At 46.6% G+C, this 26,283-nt stretch overlaps 1 protein-coding gene and 1 long non-coding RNA gene across 2 annotated transcripts in view; one reads left to right on the forward strand and one right to left on the reverse strand.

The window, feature by feature from the left end:
- Positions 1 to 6,740, forward strand: part of EP300 (E1A binding protein p300) — a 65,518-nt gene extending 58,778 nt beyond the window's left edge. The window contains exons 29-31 of the mRNA XM_069586106.1: positions 1,050 to 1,211; positions 3,602 to 3,883; positions 4,136 to 6,740. Of these exons, the coding sequence (XP_069442207.1) occupies positions 1,050 to 1,211; positions 3,602 to 3,883; positions 4,136 to 6,310 (2,619 nt within the window). The 3' untranslated portion in view covers positions 6,311 to 6,740. The remainder of the gene's footprint in view (positions 1 to 1,049; positions 1,212 to 3,601; positions 3,884 to 4,135) is intronic.
- LOC138437947 (uncharacterized) lies at positions 262 to 24,766 on the reverse strand. The gene is made up of 6 exons (XR_011256213.1): positions 23,616 to 24,766; positions 23,456 to 23,495; positions 15,139 to 15,326; positions 8,315 to 8,424; positions 1,365 to 1,458; positions 262 to 797 (listed from the first exon to the last, which is right to left on the reverse strand). It is a non-coding gene; the product is annotated as an uncharacterized lncRNA (long non-coding RNA).
- Positions 24,767 to 26,283: the final 1,517 nt, after the last annotated feature.

Below are 26,283 nucleotides of genomic sequence, written 5' to 3' on the forward strand. Positions count from 1 at the left end.
CTGCCTCCGCTCATATGACCCGGACGTGAGCTGAGGCTTCCAACGGGCCCTGAAGCTCTAGCTCTCTAAATTGGGCAGGCGCGGAATATTGGTGTAGATAAGTTAGTATGGTTCTAGTTTAGAGAGTTTAAGCCCTTTTTGCACCAGACCTCATTTTTAAATGGAATCCTGGATTTCTAGTAATGGAAACCCTGGAGAACAGAACATTACCTGTCTAGAACATGACATTGATAAACTGTTTCTGCAAAAGTCTGAATTATGTATGTTTCAGGCCTTGCGGGCCATATATTGTCTCCAGCACGTTCTTTTTTTCTTCTTTAAACAACTGTTTAAGTGTAAAAACCATCATTCTTAGCCGTACAAAAAACAAATCTGGGCCAGAGTTTACCAGTCCCCCCTACAGAAGCTGCCTTATAGCAGGTCATCTGACAAGGTCAGATGACAAGGTTTCCTTGTCATTTATTTCCCTGCAGTATATGTCGGTTGCCCTTGCTGAGTCTGAACTACTGAAATCGCCCTTAGTCTAAGAATTCTTTATAGCCTGCAGTTTAGACTCCTTGATTGAATGTTTTTCAAGGTGGTTTGGTTTTTTTTTTTTTTTTTTTTAAATAGTCCATGAAATTTTAGAAAGTGAGTCGAAGGAAATAGAACCAGGGCCTTTGGCTCCCTACTCCCATGCACACTTCACTACCTGCTGCTCACTCCTCTCCATCCTCAGATTTGGTTTGGGCTGGCTCCACCTGAGGTGTCTCCTGGTCCGCAGCTTCCGCTGGCCAAAGACCTAAGGCTGCTGTTGTCTAATGAAGAGAGATCAGCAGAGAGATTTTTCAGTGGGAGAAAATTAATGCAAGAACATTAGTAAACCTTAGTTTACAGCTTTAAAAAGAAAGAGGAGCAATGAAGAGAGAGCAGCTGTTAGAAGGTTATGATCTATTGCTCCATCAGAAACTTGTTCTTAACAGTTACTAACAAATAACTGTTCTAAACTTGTAAACAGTCTCTTAGCAAAGAGTTACTAACATTTCTTGTTCTCTCATGCTAACCTGCAGGTGACAAAGGGTGACAGCAAAAACGCTAAAAAGAAAAACAACAAGAAAACTAGCAAAAACAAGAGCAGCCTGAGTCGGGGCAATAAGAAGAAGCCAGGCATGCCCAACGTATCCAACGACCTCTCACAGAAGTTGTATGCCACCATGGAGAAGCACAAAGAGGTAAGAGAACAGCCCCCAGAGTAGGAAAACCAAGGCCAGGGTCCTCCAGAACTGCCCACCATAGTTGGTATTTATGATGTGAGCACCAGATCATTTGAAACTCAGAAGGAAGAAAATCATACTGGAAAAGGAAATGGCAGCCCCCTCCAGTACCTTTGCCTGGAAAATCCCATGGACGGAGGAGCCTGGTAGACTACAGTCCATGGGGTCGCAAAGAGTTGGACACGACTGAGCGACTTCACTTTCCCTTAGGAAAAAAAAAAAGAAAATCATTTGAGGGAGAAGAAAGCAAAAAGAGGGTAGTGAGAACATGAAATGGTAAGGTATCTTACTTAGATCTGTAGCTGTTACAAAGCTATATGGTGTTGGGAGAAGTGTAAGCAGTTTGTCTGACCCTATTGTTTGTAACCGTTTTATGTTTGTGTTTCTGTCCATTGTTCAGAAGATGGGCTTGTTGGATATCTTTTGGGTATCTTTGTGCTTTTGCTTTATACCAAAGCCCCTTAGAACTCTATTTGGCCATTCAGGTTTCTAATGGAACTTTGGCGAAACTAATGAATGTTTTGCCATACTGAAAGGGAATTGGCAAATGGAGAGGATTGAAGAAAAGTTAAACTTTGATATATGCATTCATGAATGCCTTCACAGCAAAGTTAAAACTTGGAATTATTTCATTATTGGTTATTTGTTGTTTGGGAATAGAACTGAGTATGTTGGGGGTTTTTTCCCCTTCAACATTATTGTTGGTAAGATGAGGCCTTTTGAAGGGTCATGTTGGTTTGTTTAAACATCTGTTTATCTCCATGTTCAGACATCAGGTTCTTATAGGAAGAGGCTATTAATGTAGAGAGGGAACTGATGGTTTGATTTTAGGTGTGGAACTCTGTCATAACAGCGATTAGGAAAGGCCCTTAGAGTATGTTGTAATAGGTATGACTTCAGTTGTAGATACATCATCTGAAGAATATGTGGGTAGTAGTCTCCTGTTAGGAGTTAGAATCTAATGTAATCATTTTATTAAATTTAGGTATTGTTTTAGCTCTAGGGTGACATTCAGCAGTCAGTCACGATGGCTGTTATTAGAGGTTGGCCATAGGGAGTCACCAGGTGGTTTGATCTGCCCCCACTTGTTAGATACAGTACTTCCCTGTGTGTGATCACATTTTCAGGACACTCCTCCTCACTCTGTGAGTGCTTGCTTTGAGCCACAGTAGCAAACCCAGTATCACAGTCCCCCCTTGAGCTTTTAACTCTGGCTTTGAATGTCTTTACTCAGTGTGGATGCTCTTGTCCTGTGTTGTTCGTGGCGTGTGCAATCTTAGTCCCATGTCCCGTCTCCCACCCCCACCCAGGGCCGAACCCATGCCCTTGCAGTGGCAGAGCAGTGTTAACCACTGGACCACCAAGAAAGTCACTGTGTTCTTTTTCTAGACTCTTGTTCTATGCCAACATTGCTGCCCAGATATATAACAAATATTATTGCCAGTTTGCATAGATTTTCAGCCTCAAAAAAATGGACAGGTTATAGTGGGCAATACAGCAGTTACAAGTTCTTGATCTCTTGAAGGTTCCCTTTTACATTTTATTATTACAGAAATAGCAGCTTCCTCTTGCAGCCTTTAAACCAGTGGTTATGGGAATCAGTGGTTGTGTTGTGTTTTTAAACAAAAATTTTTTGTTTCTGTAGCAAGGAAAAAGATTTTGCTTTTTTATTCTTCCCACCCCTACCAATTTTTTTTCCTTCCGAACTTACAGGAAAGTACAGAAGATGCCCTCCTGTTGCTTTCAGCTAGATTCATCAGTTAACGTTCTACTACATTTTATTTCAGTAAGCTCCTTCTAAGACAGAGGACACGCTCTGCATAAGCGTGCTGTGACTTCACACTCAGGAAACCTCTCCCCTGTCACCACCTCCCATCTGCTCCTCTGCTGCATGTTGAGTTGCCATGTCTCAGTTCCTGGCTTTATTTTCTTTAATGACATAGGCATTTTGTGAAGACTCCAGGCCAATTGCTTTGTAGAATATCTATCCGTTTGGGTTTTTCTGATTTATTTCCTTATAATTAGAGTCAGGTTAAACCATGGATTGCATCTTAAAAGTTGACCTCTTTGAAGTAGAATGTCCCCTCTATGGCCCTGTGTTTGACCATTCTTCTTTTGAAGAATTACTGAATGAGATAGAAGACATAAGATGCAGATGTTTTAGGCCCACTGTAGTCAGTTTCAAAAAAAAGAACAAATGCATGAAGCAGGAGAATGCGGGCTGTGTCGTGGAGCCTTGCAGGGTGGCCACAGAAGGAAGCCAGGCCTCCCGGCCCCCGGGTGCAGAGCCTGGCCAGCTGCCTGCAGTGCTCAGTTCCAGAGTCCAGAGGGGACTGTCTGTGTTGCAGGTCTTCTTTGTGATCCGTCTCATCGCTGGCCCTGCCGCCAACTCCCTGCCTCCCATTGTTGACCCCGACCCCCTCATCCCCTGTGACCTGATGGATGGGCGGGATGCCTTTCTCACCCTCGCAAGGGACAAGCACCTGGAGTTCTCATCACTGCGAAGAGCCCAGTGGTCCACCATGTGCATGCTGGTTGAGCTGCACACCCAGAGCCAGGACCGCTTTGTCTACACCTGCAACGAGTGCAAGCACCACGTGGAGACTCGCTGGCATTGCACCGTGTGTGAGGTGGGTCCCTTGGCGGGGAGGGCTGGGGGATTCCAGGTACCTGAGAGGCAGTTCAGAGGTGGTGCTGGCCTGAGGGCAGCCTCCGGGGCCAGTGTGAGGACCAGAAGAGGCCAGGTGGGGCCTGGTGTCAGATTTGAATGGTTGGGCTAAAGAAGCTTTCTCTAAAATGGGGCTTTTCAGCCCAAGCAGGATATGTAAATGCTTTTGAATGGCTTGAATCTTGGAGTGTTGACCTGCTCCTGTTTTCCCCAGGATTATGACTTGTGTATCACCTGCTACAACACTAAAAACCATGACCACAAGATGGAGAAGCTCGGGCTGGGGCTTGATGACGAGAGCAACAACCAGCAGGCCGCCGCCACGCAGAGCCCCGGAGACTCCCGCCGCCTGAGCATCCAGCGCTGCATCCAGTCGCTGGTGCACGCCTGCCAGTGCCGCAACGCCAACTGCTCGCTGCCGTCCTGCCAGAAGATGAAGCGGGTGGTGCAGCACACCAAGGGCTGCAAGCGCAAGACCAACGGCGGCTGCCCCATCTGCAAACAGCTCATCGCCCTGTGCTGCTACCACGCCAAGCACTGCCAGGAGAACAAGTGCCCCGTGCCCTTCTGCCTCAACATCAAGCAGAAGCTCCGGCAGCAGCAGCTGCAGCACCGGCTCCAGCAGGCCCAGATGCTGCGCCGGCGGATGGCCAGCATGCAGCGGACTGGCGTGGTGGGGCAGCAGCAGGGCCTGCCCTCCCCGACCCCTGCCACCCCAACCACGCCGACAGGCCAGCAGCCCACCACCCCGCAGACACCCCAGCCCCCGCCCCCCTCTCAGCCCCAGCCCACACCTCCCAACAACATGCCGCCCTACTTGCCCAGGACTCAAGCTGCTGGCCCAGTGTCCCAGGGCAAGGCAGCAGGCCAAGTGACCCCCCCGACCCCGCCTCAGACTGCTCAGCCCCCACTTCCAGGACCTCCACCTGCAGCAGTGGAAATGGCCATGCAGATTCAGAGGGCAGCCGAGACGCAACGCCAGATGGCCCATGTGCAAATCTTTCAGCGGCCAATCCAGCACCAGATGCCGCAGATGACTCCCATGGCCCCCATGGGTATGAACCCGCCCCCCATGGCCAGAGGGCCTGGTGGACATTTGGAGCCAGGGATGGGACCCACTGGCATGCAGCAGCAACCCCCGTGGGCCCAGGGAGGACTGCCCCCGCCCCAGCAGCTGCAGTCCGGGATGCCCCGGCCAGCCATGATGTCGGTGTCACAGCATGGGCAGCCCCTGAACATGCCTCCCCAGACGGGCCTGGGCCAGGTAGGTGTGAGCCCTCTCAAGCCAGGCACTGTGTCTCAACAAGCCTTACAGAACCTCCTGCGGACTCTCAGGTCTCCCAGCTCCCCCATGCAGCAGCAACAGGTGCTCAGTATCCTTCATGCCAACCCCCAGCTATTGGCTGCGTTCATCAAACAGCGGGCTGCCAAGTACGCAAACTCCAACCCGCAGCCGCTCCCCGGGCAGCCAGGCCTGCAGCCTCCCGCCATGCCAGGTCAGCAGGGGGTCCACTCCAGCCCTGCCATGCAGAACTTGAACCCCATGCAGGCAGGTGTCCCGAGGGCTGGCTTGCCCCAGCAGCCCACACAGCAGCAACAGCTCCCACCACCCATGGGTGGGATGAGCCCGCAGGCTCAGCAGATGAACATGAATCACAGCACCATGCCCTCGCAATTCCGAGACATCTTGAGGCGACAGCAGATGTTGCAGCAGCAGCAGCAGGGAGCGGGGCCAGGGATGGGCCCGGGGCTGGCCAACCACAACCAGTTCCAGCCCCCGCAGGGCGTGGGCTACCCTGCCCCACAGCAGCAGCCGCCGCCACGAATGCAGCACCACATGCAGCAGATGCCGCAAGGGAACATGGGACAGATGGGCCAGCTCCCGCAGGCCCTGGGAGCAGAGGCGGGAGCCAGTCTGCAGGCCTACCAGCAGCGGCTCCTTCAGCAACAGATGGGCTCGCCGGCCCAGCCCAACCCCATGAGCCCCCAGCAGCACATGCTCCCGAGTCAGGCTCAGTCCCCGCACCTCCAAGGCCAGCAGATCCCGTCTCTCTCCAATCAAGTGCGATCTCCCCAGCCTGTCCCTTCTCCGCGGCCGCAGTCCCAGCCCCCCCACTCCAGCCCTTCCCCACGGATGCAGCCTCAGCCTTCTCCACACCACGTCTCCCCACAGACCAGTTCTCCACATCCTGGACTGGTCGCTGCCCAGGGCAACCCCATGGAACAAGGGCATTTTGCCAGCCCGGACCAGAATTCGATGCTCTCTCAGCTCGCTAGCAATCCAGGCATGGCAAACCTCCATGGTGCGAGCGCCACGGACCTGGGACTCGGCACCGACAACTCAGACTTGAATTCAAACCTCTCACAGAGTACACTAGACATACACTAGAGACACCTTGTAGTATTTTGGGAGCAAAAAAAAAAAAATTATTTTCTCTTAAGACTTTTTGTACTGCAAACAATTTTTTTGAATCTTTCTTAGCCTAAGAGACAATTTTCCTTGGAACACATAAGAACTGTGCAGTAGCTGTTTGTGGTTTCGAGCAAACATGCGAGATGAACCTGAGGGGTGATAGAATACAAAGAATATATTTTTGTTATGGCTGGTTACCACCAGCCTGTTTTTTTCCCTTGTGTGTTTGGTTCAAGTGTGCACTGGGAGGAGGCTGAGGTCTGTGAAGCCAACCACACGCTCCTGCCTTGCACCTCCAATAGGTTTTATTATTTTTTTTAAATTAATGAAAATATGTAATATTAATAGTTATTATTTACTGGTGCAGATGGTTGACATTTTTCCCTATTTTCCTCACTTTATGAAAGAGTTAAAAAAGAACATTTCTAAAACCAGAGGACAAAAGGGGTTAATGTTACTTTAAAATTACATTCTATATATATATAAATATATATAAATATATATTAAAATACCAATTTTTTTTCTCTGGGTGCAAAGATGTTCATTCTTTTAAAAATGTTTGAAAAAAGAAAAAAGAAAAAAAAACAACCCCTTTGCTCCCCTCAAGTCAACTTTTGTGCTCCAGAAAATTTTCTATTCCGTAAGTCTGATCGTAAAAACTTCAAGTATTAAAGTAATTTGTACATGTAGAGAGAAAAATGACTTTTTCAAAATATACAGGGGCAGCTGCCAAATTGATGTATTATATATATTGTGGTTCTGTTTCTTGAAAGAATTTTTTTCGTTATTTTTACATCTAACAAAGGAAAAAATTAAAAAGAGGGTAAGAAACGATTCCAGTGGGATGATTTTAACACGCAGAATGTCCCTGGGGTTTCTTCTGTGCTTGCTTTCTTCCTCCTCACCCTGCCCCCAACCCACACACACACACACACACTTTCTGTAAAACTTGAAAATAGAAAGCAAAAACCCTCAACTTGTAAATCATGCGATTAAAATTGATTACTTATAAATATGAACTTTGGATCACTGTATAGACTGTTAAATTTGATTTCTTATTACCTATTGTTAAATAAACCGTGTGAGACAGACACCTGATTTTGTTTTACTTCTTGCGGTTGCATCTTTGTGTTGGAATGCATTGGTTTAAATGCCTGACACCTAGGATTTCGGGCGGAAGGTGGAAGCACTAGCTTAACAGCCCTCCCTAACTATTACATGAAGTGATTTTGTGATAAGATAGATTTTTATAAATTCATCCAAAATTCTGGAAAAAGACTTGTCAGGGAAAAAGACAAGTACCTGCTAAACGTTAATTTTATCCATTTGAATTGATACGAGGCTTCATCAGCCTGATTACAGCTCCTTCCCTGTGGTCCCCTATGTATGACTGTATGGTCTTCATTGAGTCACCCTCATCTTCCAGGAGTAAGAAGGACCACCTAAGAGGAGTCACACCTGCTGAAGTCACAGGTAGCTCCACTGGAAGCTGAGGCAACAATACAGCCCTGTTCTCTTGTGATACACACTTTATTTTGCTGACTGCCAGGCAGGAAGTCCTAGGGGTACGAGGCTGTAGGAAAAGACACTCTGGAAATAAAACCCACAATGGGAAGGCTGAGAGAGGCTAGTCTGATACTGAGACGGTGTTGAAGAACAGAAAGGGAACCGGCCCTTCCTCCACAGAATATTACATCCGCTGCGGACAAGTCTGAAAAGTCAGAAGGACCCTGGAGTGAGCTGCTCTGGCAGCATTTGGCAGGTCTTCCTTGTTACTCTAATGGAGCTTTAATTTACACTGACTCGATCATCTGCTAAAGGCTAAGGAAAAAAGACCCTCTTCAAGTACCTTAATTCAAACTCCTGTTTGGCCTTTGCACTAGTTTACTTGGTCTCAGCAAAAATAACCAGTCTGTCCATGTGAGGTGGACCAGCATACTCAGTGCCCACTCCAGAAAATGTTACCCAGCGTCCACCTGCCTCAGGTCAGTGGTCCAGCAGACATACACGCAGCGCCTAGGTTCTGTGCCAGGCTGGACAACACATGTGGATGGGATGCAGCCTTGCCCTCGGGCTGGCCAGCTAGTGATCTAGAAGAAAAGACAGAATGATGCTTAAACAAGATAAAGTGGAAAGTCTTAAGCGGTACAAGCAGGGAACAGAGGAAGTAGGGGTAAAAGCTGGCTATTGGGAAGTTTCTGGGGAGGACAGCACTTAACTTTCCTCTGTGGGGACTATCCACAGCTTTGTAGGGGAGATGGATGGGATCCAGAGGGGAGAGGTGAGGAGGGTCTCCGCCCCTGAAGAGAAGAGTCAGTTCCTACTGGGAAAAAGCAGCTTCAGCTCCACGTGACAGACCAGAGAGTAGACGTGAGTGCCTGTTAGAGAAAGGTCCCCAGTGTGGTCCCCACAGCCAGAGACCCAGGGTAGAGCTGAGCGCCCAGCAGGGAAGACACTTAGAATTCCATCTATCTACAAGCAGTCCATTCCCAGGGTAGGTAACCCTAGCCTCTCTGGCCAAATACAGCCGGATTGAAGTGTTAACATTCGCAATTTTGCAAGGAGGAAGTAGGGACAGAAATAATTAAATGGGGAGGAGGACACAAGCTGTCCTTACCCAGGCCAGAGGCAGTGCTAGGGAGGGGAAAGATGTGATACCAGAAAGCGATTCCAGTGTTTCTGTGTATTTGAAAATTATCACAATGAAAAGGTCTACACAGAAGAACTATACAAAAAGGATCTTCATGACCAGGATAATCATGATGGTGCGATCACTCATCTAGAGCCAGACATCTTGGAATGTGAAGTCAAATGGGCCTTAGAAAGCATCTCTACAAACAAAGCTAGTGGAGGTGATGGACTTCCAGTAGAGCTATTTCAAATCCTGAAAGATGATGCTGTGAAAGTGCTGCACTCAATATGCCAGTAAATTTGGAAAACTCAGCAGTGGCCACAGGACTGGAAAAGGTCAGTGTTCATTCCAATCCCAAAGAAAGGCAATGCCAAAGAATGCTCAAACTACCGCACTATTGCACTCATCTCACACGCTAGTAAAGTAATGCTCAAAATTCTCCAAGCCAGGCTTCAGCAATAAGTGAACCGTGAACTTCCAGATGTTCAAGCTGGGTTTAGAAAAGGCAGAGGAACCAGAGATCAAATTGCCAACATCCGCTGGATCATGGAAAAAGCAGGAGAGTTCCATAAAAACATCTATTTCTGCTTTATTGACTATGCCAAAGCCTTTGACTGTGTGGATCACAATAAGCTGTGGAAAATTCTGAAAGAGATGGGAATACCAGACCATCTGACCTGTCTCTTGAGAAACCTGTATGCAGGCCAGGAAGCAACAGTTAGAACTGGACATGGAACAACAGACTGGTTCCAAATAGGAAAAAGGAGTATGTCAAGACTGTATATTGTCACCCTGCTTATTTAACTTATATGCGGAGTACATTATGAGAAACGCTGGACTGGAATAAACACAAGCTGGAATCAAGATTGCCAGGAGAAATATCAATAACCTCAGATATGCAGATGACACCACACTTATGGCAGACAGTGAAGAAGAACTAAAGAGGCTCTTGATGAAAGTGAAAGAGGAGAGTGAAAAAGTTGGCTTAAAGCTCAACATTCAGAAAACTAAGATCATGGCATCCAGTCCCATCACTTCATGGGAAATAGATGGGGAAACAGTAGAAACAGTGTCAGACTTTATTTTTTTGGGCTCCAAAATCACTGCAGATGGTGACTGCAGCCATGAAATTAAAAGACGCTTACTCCTTGGAAAAAAAGTTACGAGCAACCTAGATAGTATATTCAAAAGCAGAGACATTACTTTGCCGACCAAGGTCCGTCTAGTCAAGGCTATGGTTTTTCCAGTGGTCATGTATGGATGTGTGAGTTGGACTGTGAAGAAGGCTGAGCGCCAAAGAATTGATGCTTTTGAACTGTGGTGGTGGAGAAGACTCTTGAGAGTCCCTTGTACTGCAAGGAGATCCAACCAGTCCATTCTGAAGGAGATCAGCCCTGGGATTTCTTTGGAGGGAATGATGCTAAAGCTGAAACTCCAGTACTTTGGCCACCTCATGCGAAGAGTTGACTCATTGGAAAAGACTCTGATGCTGGGAGGGATTGGGGGCAGGAGGAGAAGGGGACGACCGAGGATGAGATGGCTGGATGGCATCACTGACTTGATGGACGCAACTCTGAGTGAACTCTGGGAGTTGGTGATGGACAGGGAGGCCTGGCGTGCTGCAGTTCATGGGGTGGCAAAGAGTCGGACACAACTGAGCAACTGAACTGAACTGAACTGAACTGAAAAGGTCTAAAAGGAGCCCCAAGTTTCCAACTGGGCTGTTTCTCAGACATCAGTCTAGGAAATGAGCCCAATGGGTGCAGCAGTGTCCAGGTGCTTTTTCATTTACTAGCTCACTGAATCCTCAAAACCAGCTCCAAAAGCTGACAAATGAGAAGAATGCATCTTGGGTGTGTACGTAAGGTCATACAGCCAGAGTGAGCCAAAGGCTGCTGGGTTCCAGCCGTGCCTTCCCCTGGCATCCTTTTTCTCCCCGCAGGGAAGCCGCTGTGATGGCTGCACAGTAACTGAGGACACAGGGCTGTATCCCAAACAAATCCAAAGCACAGACTAAAAAAGCAAGAATAAAGGTAAGTTCCAGGCTTCCCCAGCCAGGGAACCTGATCTCTAGACAGTTTCCCGAAGTGTTGAGTTTCATGACGTAGTCATGCTGTTTAAGGAGCGCACAGGCCGGCATCAAAAAGGATAAAATGTTTAAGAATAAATTTAACAAAAGACATGCACATGTGTACACTGAAAACTACAGAACATCACTGAAAGAAATTAAAGACCTAAAGAAATAAAAGGACATCCTTGTTCACAGATCAGAAGACTGGGAAGACCAAATATTGTTAAGAAAGTACGGACATACCTTGTTTTATTGTGCTTCACTTTATTGCATTTGGCAGATACTTTTTTTTACAAGCAAGATTTGTGTAATCCCTACATCAAGCAACTCTACCAATGCCATTTTTCCAATGATATTTGCTCACTTCATTTCTGTGTCACATTTTGGTAATTTTCCCAATATTTCAAACTTTTTCATTATTATATTTGCTATAGCAAATAGAAGGGGGAAAAGCAGAAGCAGTAACACTTTATCTTCTTGGGTTCCAAAATCACTGCAGACGATAGACTGCAGCCATGAAATTTGAAAGATGCTTGCTCCTTGGAAGGAAAAAGCAAAGGCCTGTACAGTCAAAGCTGTGGTTCTTCCAGCAGTCATATATGGATGTGAGAGCTGGACCATAAATAAGGCTGAGCACCAAAGAATTGATGCTTTTGAATTGTGGTGCTGGAGAAGACTCCTGAGAGACCCGTGGACAGCATGGAGACCAAACAAGTCAATCCAAAAGGAAATCAACCCTGAATATCCACTGGAAGGACTGATGCTGAAGCTGAAGCTCCAAACTTTGGCCACCTGATGCAAAGAGCCAACTCACTGGAAAAGACACTGATGCTGGGAAAGACTGAAGGCAAAAGGAGAAGGGGTGGCAGAAGACGAGATGGTTAGATAGCATTGCTGCCTCAGTGGACATGAATGGGAGCAAACCCCAGGAGATAGTGAGGGACAGAGGAGTCTGGCATGCTGTAGTCCATGGGGTAGCAAAGAGTTGGACATGACTTAGCAACTAAACAACAAAAATGGTGATCTATGATCAGTGATCTTTGATGTTACTATTAAAATTGTCTTGGAAAACTAAGAACTATGGCCATCTAAGATGGCGAACTTAATCTATAATATGTGTGGTCTGACTGCTCCACTGACTGGCCATCCCCCATCTCTCTCCCTCTCCTCAGGCCTCCCCATTCCTTGAGACAAAACAGTACTGAAATTGGGCCAATTAATAACTCTACGATGGCCTCTAAATAAATGTTCAGGTGAAAAGAAGAGTCACACATCTCTCCCTTTAAAGCAAAAGCCAGAAATGATGAAACTTAGTGAGCAAGATATGTCAAAAGCTAAGATTGGGCTGAAAGCTGGCCTCTTGAACCCAACAGATTAAGTTGTGAGTACAAAGGAAAAATACTTGAGGGAATTTAACACTGCTACTCCAATGAACACATAAATGATAAGACAGCAAAACAGCCTTACTGTTGATGTGGAAAACAAAGTTTTAGTGATCTGGAAAGAAGATCAAACCAGCCCAAACAGTCCCTTAAACCGAAGCCTAATCCAGAGCAAGGCCCTAACTCTTTAATCTAGGAAGGCTGAGAGAGGTGATGAAGGTGCAGAAGAAAAATCTGAGGCCAGCAGAGACTGGTTCATGAGGTTTAATGAAAAGAAACCACCTCCGTGACACAGAAGTACAAAGTGAAATACCAAGTGCTGGTGACTGCAGCCATGAAATTAAAAGACGCTTACTCCTTGGAAGAAAAGTTATGACCAACCTAGATAGTATATTCAAAAGCAGAGACATTACTTTGCCGACTAAGGTCCATCTAGTCAAGGCTATGGTTTTTCCTGTGGTCATGTATGGATGTGAGAGTTGGACTGTGAAGAAGGCTGAGCGCCGAAGAATTGATGCTTTTGAACTGTGGTGTTGGAGAAGACTCTTGAGAGTCCCTTGGATTGCAAGGAGATCCATCTAGTCCATTCTGAAAGAGATCAGCCCCGGGATTTCTGTGGAAGGAATGATGCTAAAGCTGAAGCTCCAGTACTTTGGCCACCTCATGCGAAGAGTTGACTCATTGGAAAAGACTCTGATGCTGGGAGTGATTGGGGGCAGGAGAAGGGGACGACCGAGGATGAGATGGCTGGATGGCATCACGGACTCGATGGACGTGAGTCTGAGTGAACTCCGGGAGATGGTGATGGACAGGGAGGCCTGGCGTGCTGCGATTCATGGGGTTGCAAAGAGTCGGACACGACTGAGCGAGTGAACTGAGCTGACCTGATAAAGAAACTGCAGCAAGTTGTCCAGAAGTTCTAGCTAAGATAATTAACAGCAGTGGTTGCACCAAACATTTTCAATGCAGATAAAACAGCAAATGAAGATGTGAAGAACTGACTCATTAGAAACGACCCTGATGCTGGAAGAGGCTGAAGGCTGGAGAAGGGAACAGAGGATGAGATGGTTGGATGGCATCACCAACTCAATGGACATGAGTTTGAGTAAACTCCAGGAGGTGGTGAAGGACAGGGAAGCCTGGCATGCTGCAGTCCATGGGGTCGCAAACAGCTGGACACGACTGAGCAACTGAACAACAACAAATGAAGACACTATATAGGATTTTCATAACTAAAGAGAAGTCAGTGCAATGCCTGGCTTCACATCTTCAAAGGACAGGCTGACTCCCTCATTAGGGAATAATAGAACTGATGACTTGAAGTTGAAGCCTGGGCTTGTTTGCCATTCTGAATATTCTAGGACACTTGATAATTAGGCTAAATCTACTCTGCTTAGGTTCTATAAATGGAAAAACAAAGCCTGGATGATAGTACATCTGTATAAATGTTGTTTACTGAATATTTTAAGCCCACTGTTGACATACTGCTCAGAAAAGAAGATCTCTTTCAAAATAGTGCTGCTTGTTGACAATGCACCTGGCCCCCAGAGCTCTGGCAGAGATGTAATGAGATTCCTGTTGTCCTCAATGCCTGCTGACATCCCTTCTGCAGCCCGTGGGTCAAGGAGTAACTCCTACTTTTAAGTCTTATTTTTAGGAAACACATTTCATAAGGTTATAGCTTCCACAGACAGTGATATTCCTCTGACGGATCCAGGCAAAATCAGCCGAAAGCCTTCAGGAAAGGATTCACCACTCTAGCTGCCAACAGATTCAAGGCAAGAGGTCAAAATGTCAACATTAACAGGAGTCTGGAAGATGACTCCAACCCTCGTGCATGATTCTGAGGCATTCAAGACTTCAGTGGAGGGCTTCCCTGGAGACTCAGTGGTAAAGAATTTGCCTGCCAATGCAGGGGACATCGGTGCAATCCCTGATCCAGGAAGATCCCACAAGCCATGGAGCAATTAAGCCCGTGTGACACAGCTATTAAAGCTGTGCTCTAGAACCCAGGAGCCACAGCTACTGAAGCCTGAGCTCCCTAGAGCCTGTGCTCCACAGCAGGAGAAGCCTCGGCAATGAGAAGCCCGAGCACCACACGTGCAGAGTAGCCCCTGCTCACCGCAAGTAGAGAGAAGCCAACAAAGACCCAGCACAGCCCAAAAGTAAGTTATTTTTTAATTAAAAAAAAAAACGACTTCAGTGAGAGGAAGTAACCATAGAGGTGGTGCAAACAGCAAGAGAATGAGAAGTAGCACCTGAAGAATTGCTACCACCTCATGATAAAATTTGGATGAGGAGTTGCTTCTCATGGATAAGCGAAGAAAGTGGTTTCTACTCTTAGTGAGGATGCTGTGAAGACTGTGGGCAACAATGGGGTAGATGATTACAGAAATCTAGGTGATAACAGTGGCAGGGCTTGAGAGGACTGCCCCCAACTTTGAAGGAAATTCTACTGGGGGTAAAATGCTACCAAACAGCTGTGCATGCTACAGAGAAAGCATCTGGGAAAGGAAGAGTCACTTGATGTTTCAAGCTTCACTGCTGTCGATTTGAAGAAATAACCAGACACCCCAACCACCCTGATCAACATTGAGGCAGGACTCTCCACCAGCAAAATGGTTACAACTCACTGAAGGCTTAGATGGTTAGCATTTTTAGCAATAGTATAATTTTATACAATAGAATAATCTAGCAATAGTATTTTTTAATTATTTACTTGTTTCTTTTTGGCTGCACTGGGTCTTTTTCCTGCTGTGCATGGGCTTTCTCTCGTCGTGAGCGCGGGCTACTCTTCATTGCAAAGCACAGGCTGTAGGTGAGCAGGCTTGAGCAGATGCACTGCGTGGGCTTTGCGCTCCAAGGCAATGTGGGGTCTTCCCAGATCCGGGATCGAACCCGTGTCTCCTGCATAAGCAGTCAAATTCTTAACCACTGGACCATGAGGGAAGTCTCACAATTTTAAAATTAAAAGATATGTACATTGTTTTTTAGCCATAATGCTATTGCACTTGTAATAAACTATAGGACAGTGGAAACATAACTCTTATGTTTAAGAGTTAAGCACTAGGAAATAAAAAAAATTCATGTAACTCACTTTATGGCAATACTTGCTTTCTGCAATGGTCTGAAAATAAACTGTCACTATATCTGAGGTATGCCTATACTACCCTCCAACTAATCTACAGATTCAATGCAATCCCTATCAAGAATATGTACTTTTTTTTTTTTTAGCAGAAATTGACATGCTGATTTTAAAATGCAAATAGAAGTGCAAAGGAATCAGGGACTCCCCTGTTGAGCCAGTGGCTAAGACTCTGTGTCCCCAATGCATGGGGCTGAAGTTCAACCCCTAGTCAGAGAACTAGATCCCACATGCTGCAACTAAGACCTGGGGCAGTGAAATGAAATAATGAAAGAAAAGGAGACCCACATATTCATGGACAACTGATGCACACCAAAGGTGCCAAGGTAATTTGACAGTGAAAGAATAATCTTTTAAGTAAATGATAGTGAAACAAGCATTTATAAGCAAAACACCAAAAAAAATTGATTTACACATCAAACCATATACAAACTAGAGCCTATGACTGTGTGGATCACAATAAACTATGGAAAATTCTGAGAGAGATGGGAATACCAGACCACCTGACCTGCCTCTTGAGAAATCTGTATGCAGGTCGGGAAGCAACAGTTAGAACTGGACATGGAACAACAGACTGGTTCCAAATAGGAAAAGGAGTATGTCAAGGCTGTATATTGTCACCCTGCTTATTTAACTTATATGCAGAGTACATCATGAGAAATGCTGGGCTGGAAGAAGCGCAAGCTGGAATCAAGATTGCCGGAAGAAATATCAATAACCTCAGATATGCAGATGACACCACCCTTATGGCAGAAAGTGAAGAACTAAAGAGGCTCTTGATGAAAGTGAAAGAGGAGAGTGAAAAAGTTGGCTTAAAGCTTAACATTCAGAAAACTAAGATCATGGTATCTGGTCCCATCACTTCACGGCAAATAGATGGGAATCAGTGGAAACAGTGGCTGACTTTATATTTTTGGGCTCCAAAATCACTGCAGATGGTGATTGCAGCCATGAAATTATAAGACCCTTGCTCTTTGGAAGGAAAGTTATGACCAACCGAGACAGCGTATTAAAAAGCAGAGACATTACTTTGCCAACAAAGGTCCATCTAGTCAAGGCTATGGTTTTTCCAGTGGTCATGTATGGATGTGAGAGTTGGACTATAAAGAAAGCTGAGTCCCAAAGAATTGATGCTTTTGAACTGTGGTGTTGGAGAAGACTCTTGAGAGACCCTTGGACTACAAGGAGATCCAACCAGTCCATCCTAAAGGAGATGAGTCCTGAGTGTGCATTGGAAGGACTGATGTTGAAGCTAAAACTCCAATACTTTGGCCACCTGAGGCGAAAAGCTGACTCCTTTGAAAAGACCCTGATTCTGGGAAAGATTGAAGGTGGGAGGAGAAGGGGATGACAGAGGATGAGATGGTTGGATGGCATCACAGACTCAATGGACATGAGTTTGGTAGACTCCAGGAGTTGGTGATAGACAGGGAGGCCTGGCGTGCTGCGGTTCATGGAGTTGCAAAGAGTTGGACACAACTCAGTGACTGAACTGAACAACTACTGAGTTTTCTGGAAGGAAACATACTAAAAAAAAAAAAAAAAAACCTCTGCAAATGTGGAGAGGCAAAGATTTCTTAGGATGCAAAACTCAAGACTCATAAAAAATTTTTTTTTAACTTGAGTAAAACACAGTTTAATACGCATAAAACACCGTTAAGAAAATGTGAACAGCCCACAACCTGGGAAAATATTCACAATACATACACTTGATATACTAAAAAAAAGACCAGCATCTAGAATAAAGAACCCCTACAACTTAATAGTAAGAAGACAAATAACCCATTAAAAAATAGGCAAAAGATTTAAGCACACACTTCACATGATAAGATATGTGAATGACAATAAGCAAATGAAAAATGCTTAACATCATTAGTCTTCAGCTACTGCTAAGTCACTTCAGTCGTGTCCGACTCTGTGTGACGCCATAGACGGCAGCCCACCAGGCTCCCCCATCCCTGGGATTCTCCAGGCAAGAACACCAGAGTAGGTTGCCATTTCCTTCTCCAATGCATGAAACTGAAACGTGAAAGCAAAGTCACTCAGTCGTGTCCGACTTTTGGCGACCCCATGGACTGCAGCCTACCAGGCTCCTCCGTCCATGGGATTTTCCAGGCAAGAGTACTGGAGTGGGGTGCCATTGCCTTCTCCAGATTAGTCTTCAGAGAAATGCAAATTAAAACCACAAGATACCATTATACACCCACTAAAATGGCTCAAATTGAAAAGGCTGTCAATACCAAGTGTTTGTAAGAACACCGACGACTAAAATTCTCCCAGCGTGCCATTCAATGTGTAAAATGGCAAACTCGAGAAGACAGTTTGACAGTTTTTTATAAATTCAATCATACCAGTATTCTAAGATCCAGGAATTCTATGAAATTCCTAAGTACTTATCCCAAACATTTGTCCATGCAGAGAACTGCACATGCATGTTCCCAGGAGCTTTATTCATAACAGCCCCAAACTGAAAGCAACCAGGTGGATGGATGCTCAGCCACCAGGACACTGCCCGGCAAAGAAGCAACCTCCTTCATGCAACAACGAGGATGAGTCTCGAAAGAGCACGATGCTGAATGAAAAAAGCCAAATTTAAAAGCATACACATGTTACATTTATGTGAAATTCTAGAAAAGGCAAAGCTAGTCCATTAGTGGCAAAAATCAGAACAGTGGTTGCCGAAGGCCAGGACAGGGGTAGAGTATGGCCCGACTGTGAAGTAAACTCCCTGGGATGGTGGGAATGCTTGGTTTCTTGTGTGGGAGTGAGGGTACTCATTGAACCGGACTCACCGCATCTCACCTCACCCCAGAGAAGACTCCCGGCCAGAGGCCGCATCTTTCCTAGCCTCCCCCACTGCCAGGCCACTGACGCCAGCAAACACCAAACTTCACATTGTACAGCGTGCGTGACACACAGCGTTTCACTGAACTCTCAGGTAAGGATGTTCTGCGATGGTGCAGACCTTGGCCCTAACCCTAAAATATAAAGTAAGCGTCTGTCCTACACTGAGCCACTAGCCACACGTGGCGACTGAGCACTGGAAAGGCAGTTCTACAACTGGGGGACTGAATTGTTCTTTAATTTTAGTGAATTGAAAGGGAAATGGCTACTGTAGACAGCACAGCTCCAGCTCTCCCAGAAGTGAGGACCATAATCCTTATTTTACAAGTGAATAAAGTGGGATTCTTGCGAGATCCCTAATGTCAGTCTATGGGGAAAATACTAAGCTTCTCCCACTCAGGTTAAAAAAGGAAATGTGAAATTGATTGTCCTCTAATGGATCAGCTCAAAGATACAAAATCATCACAAAGAAACAGCACAGTTGCCACGCCTACATTGACGTCCCCAGCGTCGCTGCTACCCCATCAGAAGGGCCCATCAGCGATGGCTTTGAGAGAAGATGGGCTGTTACAGACACACGTCCCAGCCCCGGCAAAGGGTCGGCCCAGGGATATCCAAACTCTCCATGCCAACCACCTCCCAGGGTGCGGTCCCAGATGTGAGGCCACAGTCTGGGACTGCCTGTCTCCGTCCACCTCCGGCCCCTGGCCACGCGGCTGCAATAGTCCTCTACTTCTCCAGGCAAATACATTAACTAGCCTGTGTCCATCAGGCCCACACCCTTGCTGTGGCACCCGAGACGTGAGAACTGGAAGAGCTTCCTGGTGCTGAGGCAGGTTTCTGAGCCTGCAGGCGCAGATTTGCACGGACCAAGCTGGCTGGTGAAAGTGATGAGGGGCCCTCGCTGGACTCTGTCCAGGGGCAGCTGGCCTTTCCCAGGGGACTCCCCAGGTCTTCTGCAAGTCTCCACTGTGGGGGACCACACCAGCCATGGGGCTCAGCATAGGGCCAGGGACACACTGTAAGTGCTTGATGGTGGCGCAAGGCCTCCTCCTCCAGGAAGCTGCCCTGATAACTGGCGCACAGACTCCTTCCTTTGAGGGACAGAGCACTTGCTCTCACAGCACGTTTGGGCTCTTGGCCACATGCTATCCCCACTGTGCAGCGCCACATTCCTTGCTGGCCTGCCTTCCAGCCGTGCGCACGCTGCCAGCCCTGCGTCTGCCCCCAGCAGCATGTAACGAGCACCTGCTGAGCACGCAGCTCTCGGGACAGCATCACCTCCTCAAAGAGGTCCTGTCCACAGCCCTCTGGCACACTGCCCTGTGACGACGTGCTCCAGAGCCCTGTCTCTAACCGATACTTTTCCTGTTGATTATTTGTTTCAACCCTGTTGACCCGTTTAAGCCCTGGTTCCCACTGGCTGGGTGATTCTGGTCAGTGGGAACAGTTGCAGCCAAAAGTTCTTGGGAACTTCACCTGCCAGGTACCACTAAGCTTTCACATACATTGCCTCACCCAACACTCACAGAATCCCAGCAAGGTAAGTTCCGTTAGTACTCCAGTTTTCGCGTGAGAAAACTGAGATGCAGGAAGATTCAAGAACATGGACCTCCTTGGTGGCTCAGTGGAAAAGAATCCACTGTCTACAGGGGACCCAGGCTCAATCCCTGGCCTGGGAAGATCCCACATGCCAAGGGGCAGCTAAGCCCACACACTGCAACTACTGAGCCCACACGCCCTAGAGGCTGTGCTCCACAACAGGAGAAGTCACCAAAACGAGAAGCTCGTGCACCCCAGCTAGAGCGTAGCACCCATTCTGGGCAACTAAAGAGTAACCAAATGCAGCAACAAAGACCCAGCAGCCAAAAATAAATAATACATCTTTTTTGGAAAAAGACTCATGGAAGAAAACATAGAGAAAATCTTCATGACTTTGGGTTAGGCAAAGAGTTCCCAGATATACCTCCTTAAAAATGATAAACCTGACTTTATCAAGATTTAAAACTTGCTTTGCAAAAATGATGAGAGAACAAGCTATATGAAGAGGATATCTGTAAATATCTGTAAAGCATAAATACAACAAAAACTGGCATTCAAAAAACCAAACAAACACAGCAAAAATAAACACCCATCAAACGAAAAAGCTTCTACTCAGCAAAGGAAACAATCTGCAAAATGAAAAGGCAACCTACCAAATGGGAAAAAATATTTGCAAATCATATCTTTGATAAGATTTAATATCTAAAATATATAAAGAATTCATATAACTCAACAGCAAAGCAAACAGCCAACAATCCAATTAAAAAATAGGCAGAGGATCTGAAAAGACATTTTTCCAAGACCACCAGATGGCCAACAGGGCCATGAAAAGGTGTTCAAGACCACCAAACATCAGGGAGACACAGATAAAAACCATAGTGAGAGACCACCTCACACTTATTATCAAAAAAGACAAGAAATAACAAGTGTCTGTGACGATGTGAAGAAAAGGGAATCCTTCTACACCATTATGGAAATGTAAATTTGGTACAGCCACTATGCAAACAGTACAGAGTTTCCTAAAATAACTAAAAATAGAACTATATGAACCAGTCATTCTCCTTCTTGGTGTCTATCTGAAGGAATGAACCCTAAATCAAAAGGATATCTGCACCCTTGTGTTCATTGCAGCAATATTTACAATAGTGAAGATATATTAACAACCTAGGTGTCCATTCACTGACGGATAAATGAATACAGACAATATGTTAAATGTATACAATTGAATAGGGGCTTCTCAGGTGGTGCAGTGATCAAGAATGTGCTCACCAGTGCAGGAGACAAGAGAGACTCAGGTTGGATCCCTGGATCGGGAAGATCCCCTGGAGCAGGAAATGGCAACCCACTTCAGTATTCTTGCCTGAAAAATCCCATAGACAGAGGAGCCTGGCGGGCTATAGTCCATGAGGTCACAGAGTCAGACAGGACTGAGCACAGAAGATACAACTGAATATGATCTAGTCACTAAAAAAAAAAAAAAAATCCTGCCATTTACAATATGGGTGGACCTTGAAGGCATTGTTGTTGTTGTTGCTGTTGTTCAGTCCCTAAGTCATGTCTGACTCTTTGCAACCCCATGAACTGCAGCACCTGAGAAAATCTTACCTGCCTCCTGAGAAATCTGCGTGCATGTCAAGAAGCAACAGTTAGAACCGCATGTTTCCAAATCGGGAAAGGAGTACAATAAGGCTGTATATTGTCACCCTACTTATTTCACTCATATGCCGACTACATCATGCAAAATGCCTGGCTGGATGAAGCACAAGCTGGAATCAAGATTGCAAGGAGAAATATCAATAACCTCAGATATGCAGATGACACCACCCTTACGGCAGAAAGCAAAGAGGAACTAAAGAGCCTCTTGATGAAAGTGAAAGAGGAGAGTGAAAAAGCTGGCTTAAAACTCAACATTTAAAAAACTGAGATCAAGGCATCTGGTCCCATCACTTCATGGCAAATAGAAGGGAAACAATGGAAACAGTGACAGACTTTATTTGGGGGGGCTCCAAAATCACTGCAGATGGTGAGTGCAGCCATGAAATTAAAAGACACTTGCTCCTTGGAAGGAAAGTTATGACCAACTGAGACAGCATATTAAAAAGCAGAGACATTACTTTGCCAACAGAGGTCCATCTAATCCAAGCTATGGTTTTTCCAGTCGTCATGTATGGATGTGAGAGTTGGACCATAAAGAAAGCTGAATGCTGAAGAATTGATGCTTTTGGACTGTGGTGTTGGAGAAGACTCTTGCAAGTCCCCTGGACTGCAAGGAGATCCAACCAGTCCATCCTAATGGAAATCATTCCTGAATATTCATTGGAAGGACTGACGTTGAAGCTGAAGCTCCAATACTTTGGCCACCTGATGCGAAGAACTGACTCACTGAAAAAGACCCTGATGCTTGGAAAGACTGAAGGCAGGAGGAGAAGGGGATGACAGAGAATGAGATGGTGGGATGGCATCACCAACTCGATGGACATGAGTTTGAGCAAGCTCTGGGAGTTGATGATGGACAGGGAAGCTTGGCGTGCTGTAGTCCATGGGGTCACAAAGAGTCAGACACGACTGAGCAACCGAACTGAATTGGTCCAAGTGTTACACTAGTGGTTAGTCTCACTAATCACTATTGAGTGCACTTATCATAGGAAACCAGTGACATTTTCAGATTTAATTGTGGTCAGTGGAAGAATATGCTTCTGCTATTCAATTTATTAGATAAGGCCCACACCTGTTTTGCATCCCCCTTTTTGAAATGTCAGGATTGCATTAAAGGAATTACTTCATGTGTCCCCACAGCACCGCACCACATTTAGAAAGAGGGGCTAGAACATCACCATGGATTTATAAATGTTTATCCCCTTCCCTGCAGGAGGGATTGGGCTTTTTTTTTTTTAAGGTTTCCTAGTTGATTTCAAGGTGATCAGCTGAAATGAGCAAAAAGCATGATGGGTTGTCATGAGGAATAAAATACTCAAAGGCACCAGGCCTAAGGAGCTGTTTATTATTCACAGACTCTGAACCTGAATTGATCAACAATGGGAAAAGTGTGGTTTAGTGAAAAGCTTTTTCAGCACCAACAAGGCTGATTTACTTAACTTTTCTAAGCTTCATTCTCCTCATTTCTAAAAAGGATAAAAACCCCTCCGGCCTTTTAAGTTTGTTGTGGGGAAAAACAAAATTACAGGATCGGTGAAAACAGGCAGCCTGGGAACACCTGACACACATCACAGTAGGAAACACTTGGCCTCCTTCCCTTTCACAGGCCAATGGGGACTGAGAAAAACACAGCATCTCTTAAGGTCCCGGGCAGTGTCTGTGATAATAAACTGCCACCTGCGTAGACCTTGCTACATGTATTAGTAAATACACCCCTCCAAAATGGGCATTTGATAAGCACCCATCAATTAACTGTACACCTAGAAATGGTGCCACCAAATTAACTGCCATCATTCTACAAATAAACTATTTCAGTTCCTTTAACTGATACTTCAAAATTCCTACTTACGTTTTCCATTTGCCTTCCAGTAATCTGCTAGGAGGTGAACCTGTCAATAGGAAGGACAAAAATTATCTATCGCCAACGCCCTCAAAAGAACACTCACTTAGAAAACCCAAAATACTCAGTTGGAATTTTCAGAATTCAATCAACCCCCCACTTCACCTACCTCCCACTTTTGATTCTGCCTAAAGGACTCCTCATAGTTGGTCCAGCCCAAACCAAGAAACGTTTAAAAAACAGTAAGAGTCAAAACGGCCTGGAGATCTTGTTTGCTGGGACACACTCGTTGAGACTTGCAGATTCCGCAAAAGAGCTGCTTTAAACAAATAGCTAGGAGCTCAGATGAGATCACAGCATGTTTGAGCTTTTCAGAGCTCTATGCTCAGCCAGGCAGTTATCCTGCATACCTTTGATTTATTCAACATTAAGGCTCTGCCCCTGCTCCCTAATCTTATAAACGTCTCTAGGACACAATTTCTCCATCTATATAGGGAGGCTAATAAAACGCTTCCTCAGTGCGTTGTGAGGAATTATCTCTGACAACGTATCTGAAAGTGCTCTATTCTTTGCAAAGCACTCACTACTCACATACTAGTTTTGTCTTCCTAAGTCCAGCCGTTTTCACTTCAGAGCAAAGTGTGGCTTACAGAGATCAAACGTCTTCCCAAGGTCTCACAGAGAACCAGGGCAGAGCTCGCTCGGTTATCTGCAACCATCCAACCCTTCTCAACTTTCAAAGCCTGGTTCAAGTACGCGTTTTCCTCAGCCCAGCGCAGCGGGCAAGAGACCAAAACGGCCCCGGCTTCGCACCACAGCGCTGCCTCTCACGACCTCCTAGGACACACGTCTGCTTCGTGCGCCTAAGGGGAAGGAAGGGGTGGCGACCCCGCCTGGCCAGCCTGGGTACCTAACAATGGCAGTTAGCTTCTTGTCAGCCCAGCTGGCACTCCCTCTCCTGTTTCCTCCCCGCTCGGGGGGGCTGCAGTCAAGGCCGGGACACTTTGAGGGCTCGCTGAGTGCCAGGCACTGTGCTCGTGGCTCTGGGCGACCGCGACCCCCTCCTCAGCCCAAGACAAATGGTGGTGGTGTGCGTGTGGGGGGTCGTGCCGCCCTATCCTCCCCAACACGGGCAGGCGGGCATCCAGCTCTGGCAGCCCTCGGTTCAGTAGTTCTATCTCGCTGCCCCGCGACGACTCCAGCGCCCCTACCCTAAACGGCGGTCACTGACCCGCCCTGACTGGCCCCCGGCTGTTCAGCAGTCCGGTCGAGCCCGCGCAGCAGCTGCCCAGCCTGGCCGGGCTCGCACCAGCAGGATCTGCAGCCTTCCCGCGGAGCGGCCGGGGGCGGGGCGCGGGCCGGGGGCGGGGCGGGGGCGGGGCGGGGCCGGGCAGCCGGCGGTTGGCGCTGGCAACCCGCGCGCGCTGGCAGGCCACGTGACCCATGGGGCGGGGCGGGTATTGCGAGCAGCTCCGCCCCAGGCTGGCATTCCCGCCCCGTAACCCCAGGGGGGCGCGCCAAGATCTGGGCCTAGCAATTATCATCCCATTTTGCAGATGAGGGGAACTGAGGCCAGTCTAGAGTCACGGGGCGGTGGGAGGAGGTGGAGGCCGGCCGGTGTCAAAGCGGTTAGCACCGTGCCAGCCCCTGCTTGGGGCGGGAAATCGTTGGTCTCCTTTCCTTTGGATTATGTTGGAATGGAAGCCCTAAAAGGGTAGGAACTGTGCGGTTCGGTGTTGTGCCCCGAGCACAGTGGGCACGCAGTAAATCATTTGACTTATGACTTACTCCGGCCCTGCCTACCTCTCTAACTTCAACTTTCAGTCACCTAGCCTTCTCCTCAAAAGCTTGTAAAAGAATCGGAGAAAGTCCACATAGGAGGGGTATGATATGGAAAAGAGCTCCCAGCCTGCACTTGTGCAGAGGAGTTAATCCAATTTACAGAAGAAGTGAAGCGAGACCAGCTAGGAGGCTTCAGTGAAACCCAGAGCAGGATGATGGTGGAGTGGAGGTGGCAGTGGAGATAGAAGGGGAAATGTTTGAGATAGGTTTTGGAGAATTAAGGGGATTTGCTGATGGGTTGAAAGTAAAGAACGGAGCAAGAGGAAATGAAGCAGTTCTTGAGTGGCTGATGGTACTGGACAGTGAAATGGGGAAAACTAGGAGAGAAATAGGTTTAGGTTAAGGGAATAAAGTGTTTGTTTTTCTATTTATGATGTAAGTTATCTCTACAGATATAAAAGCCTGGAACTCAGCCGACAAACACATGGACTGAAGGTGGGAATGCGGGCCATATAAATGGTATTTACAGCATTAAGAATGAAAGACATCACTTATGGTGAGAAGAGAAAAGAAACAAGCAGGACAGAGCCCTGAAGATCACCTGGACTTAGAGTTCTGGTATAAGAGGGAGGCCCTGCAAAGGAGAAGGGACTGGCCAGAGAAACGGGAGGAAAACCATGAGGGACCCAGAAAGAACAGTGTTTCAGGAAGCATGGAGGCATCAGTTTTGGCAAATGCCACTGAGAGAAGAGCCATGTGAATGTACATCAGAGAAATTGTACTTGAATTTGACAGAGCCCTTTTGGTGGAGTGTAGGGACAGACGGAGAATTGAGGAGAAGTAGAAATGGAGGTAGGTAGTGTGCACAGACAATTCTTTCAAGACATCGAGGGGTGGAAGAGAAGAGCATAATGGTCAGGGACAGAGGAGGTGATTTCAAGGGATTTATTTGTCTAGAATGGGTGACACATGAGCACATGTGTGCAGTTATTTGGGAATGATCCAACAGAGAGCAAGAGATTTAATGATCCCGGAGAGACAGGGGCAGTGACTCA

The sequence above is a fragment of the Ovis canadensis genome, chromosome 3, assembly GCF_042477335.2.
Source record: "Ovis canadensis isolate MfBH-ARS-UI-01 breed Bighorn chromosome 3, ARS-UI_OviCan_v2, whole genome shotgun sequence".
Lineage (NCBI taxonomy): Eukaryota > Metazoa > Chordata > Mammalia > Artiodactyla > Bovidae > Ovis > Ovis canadensis.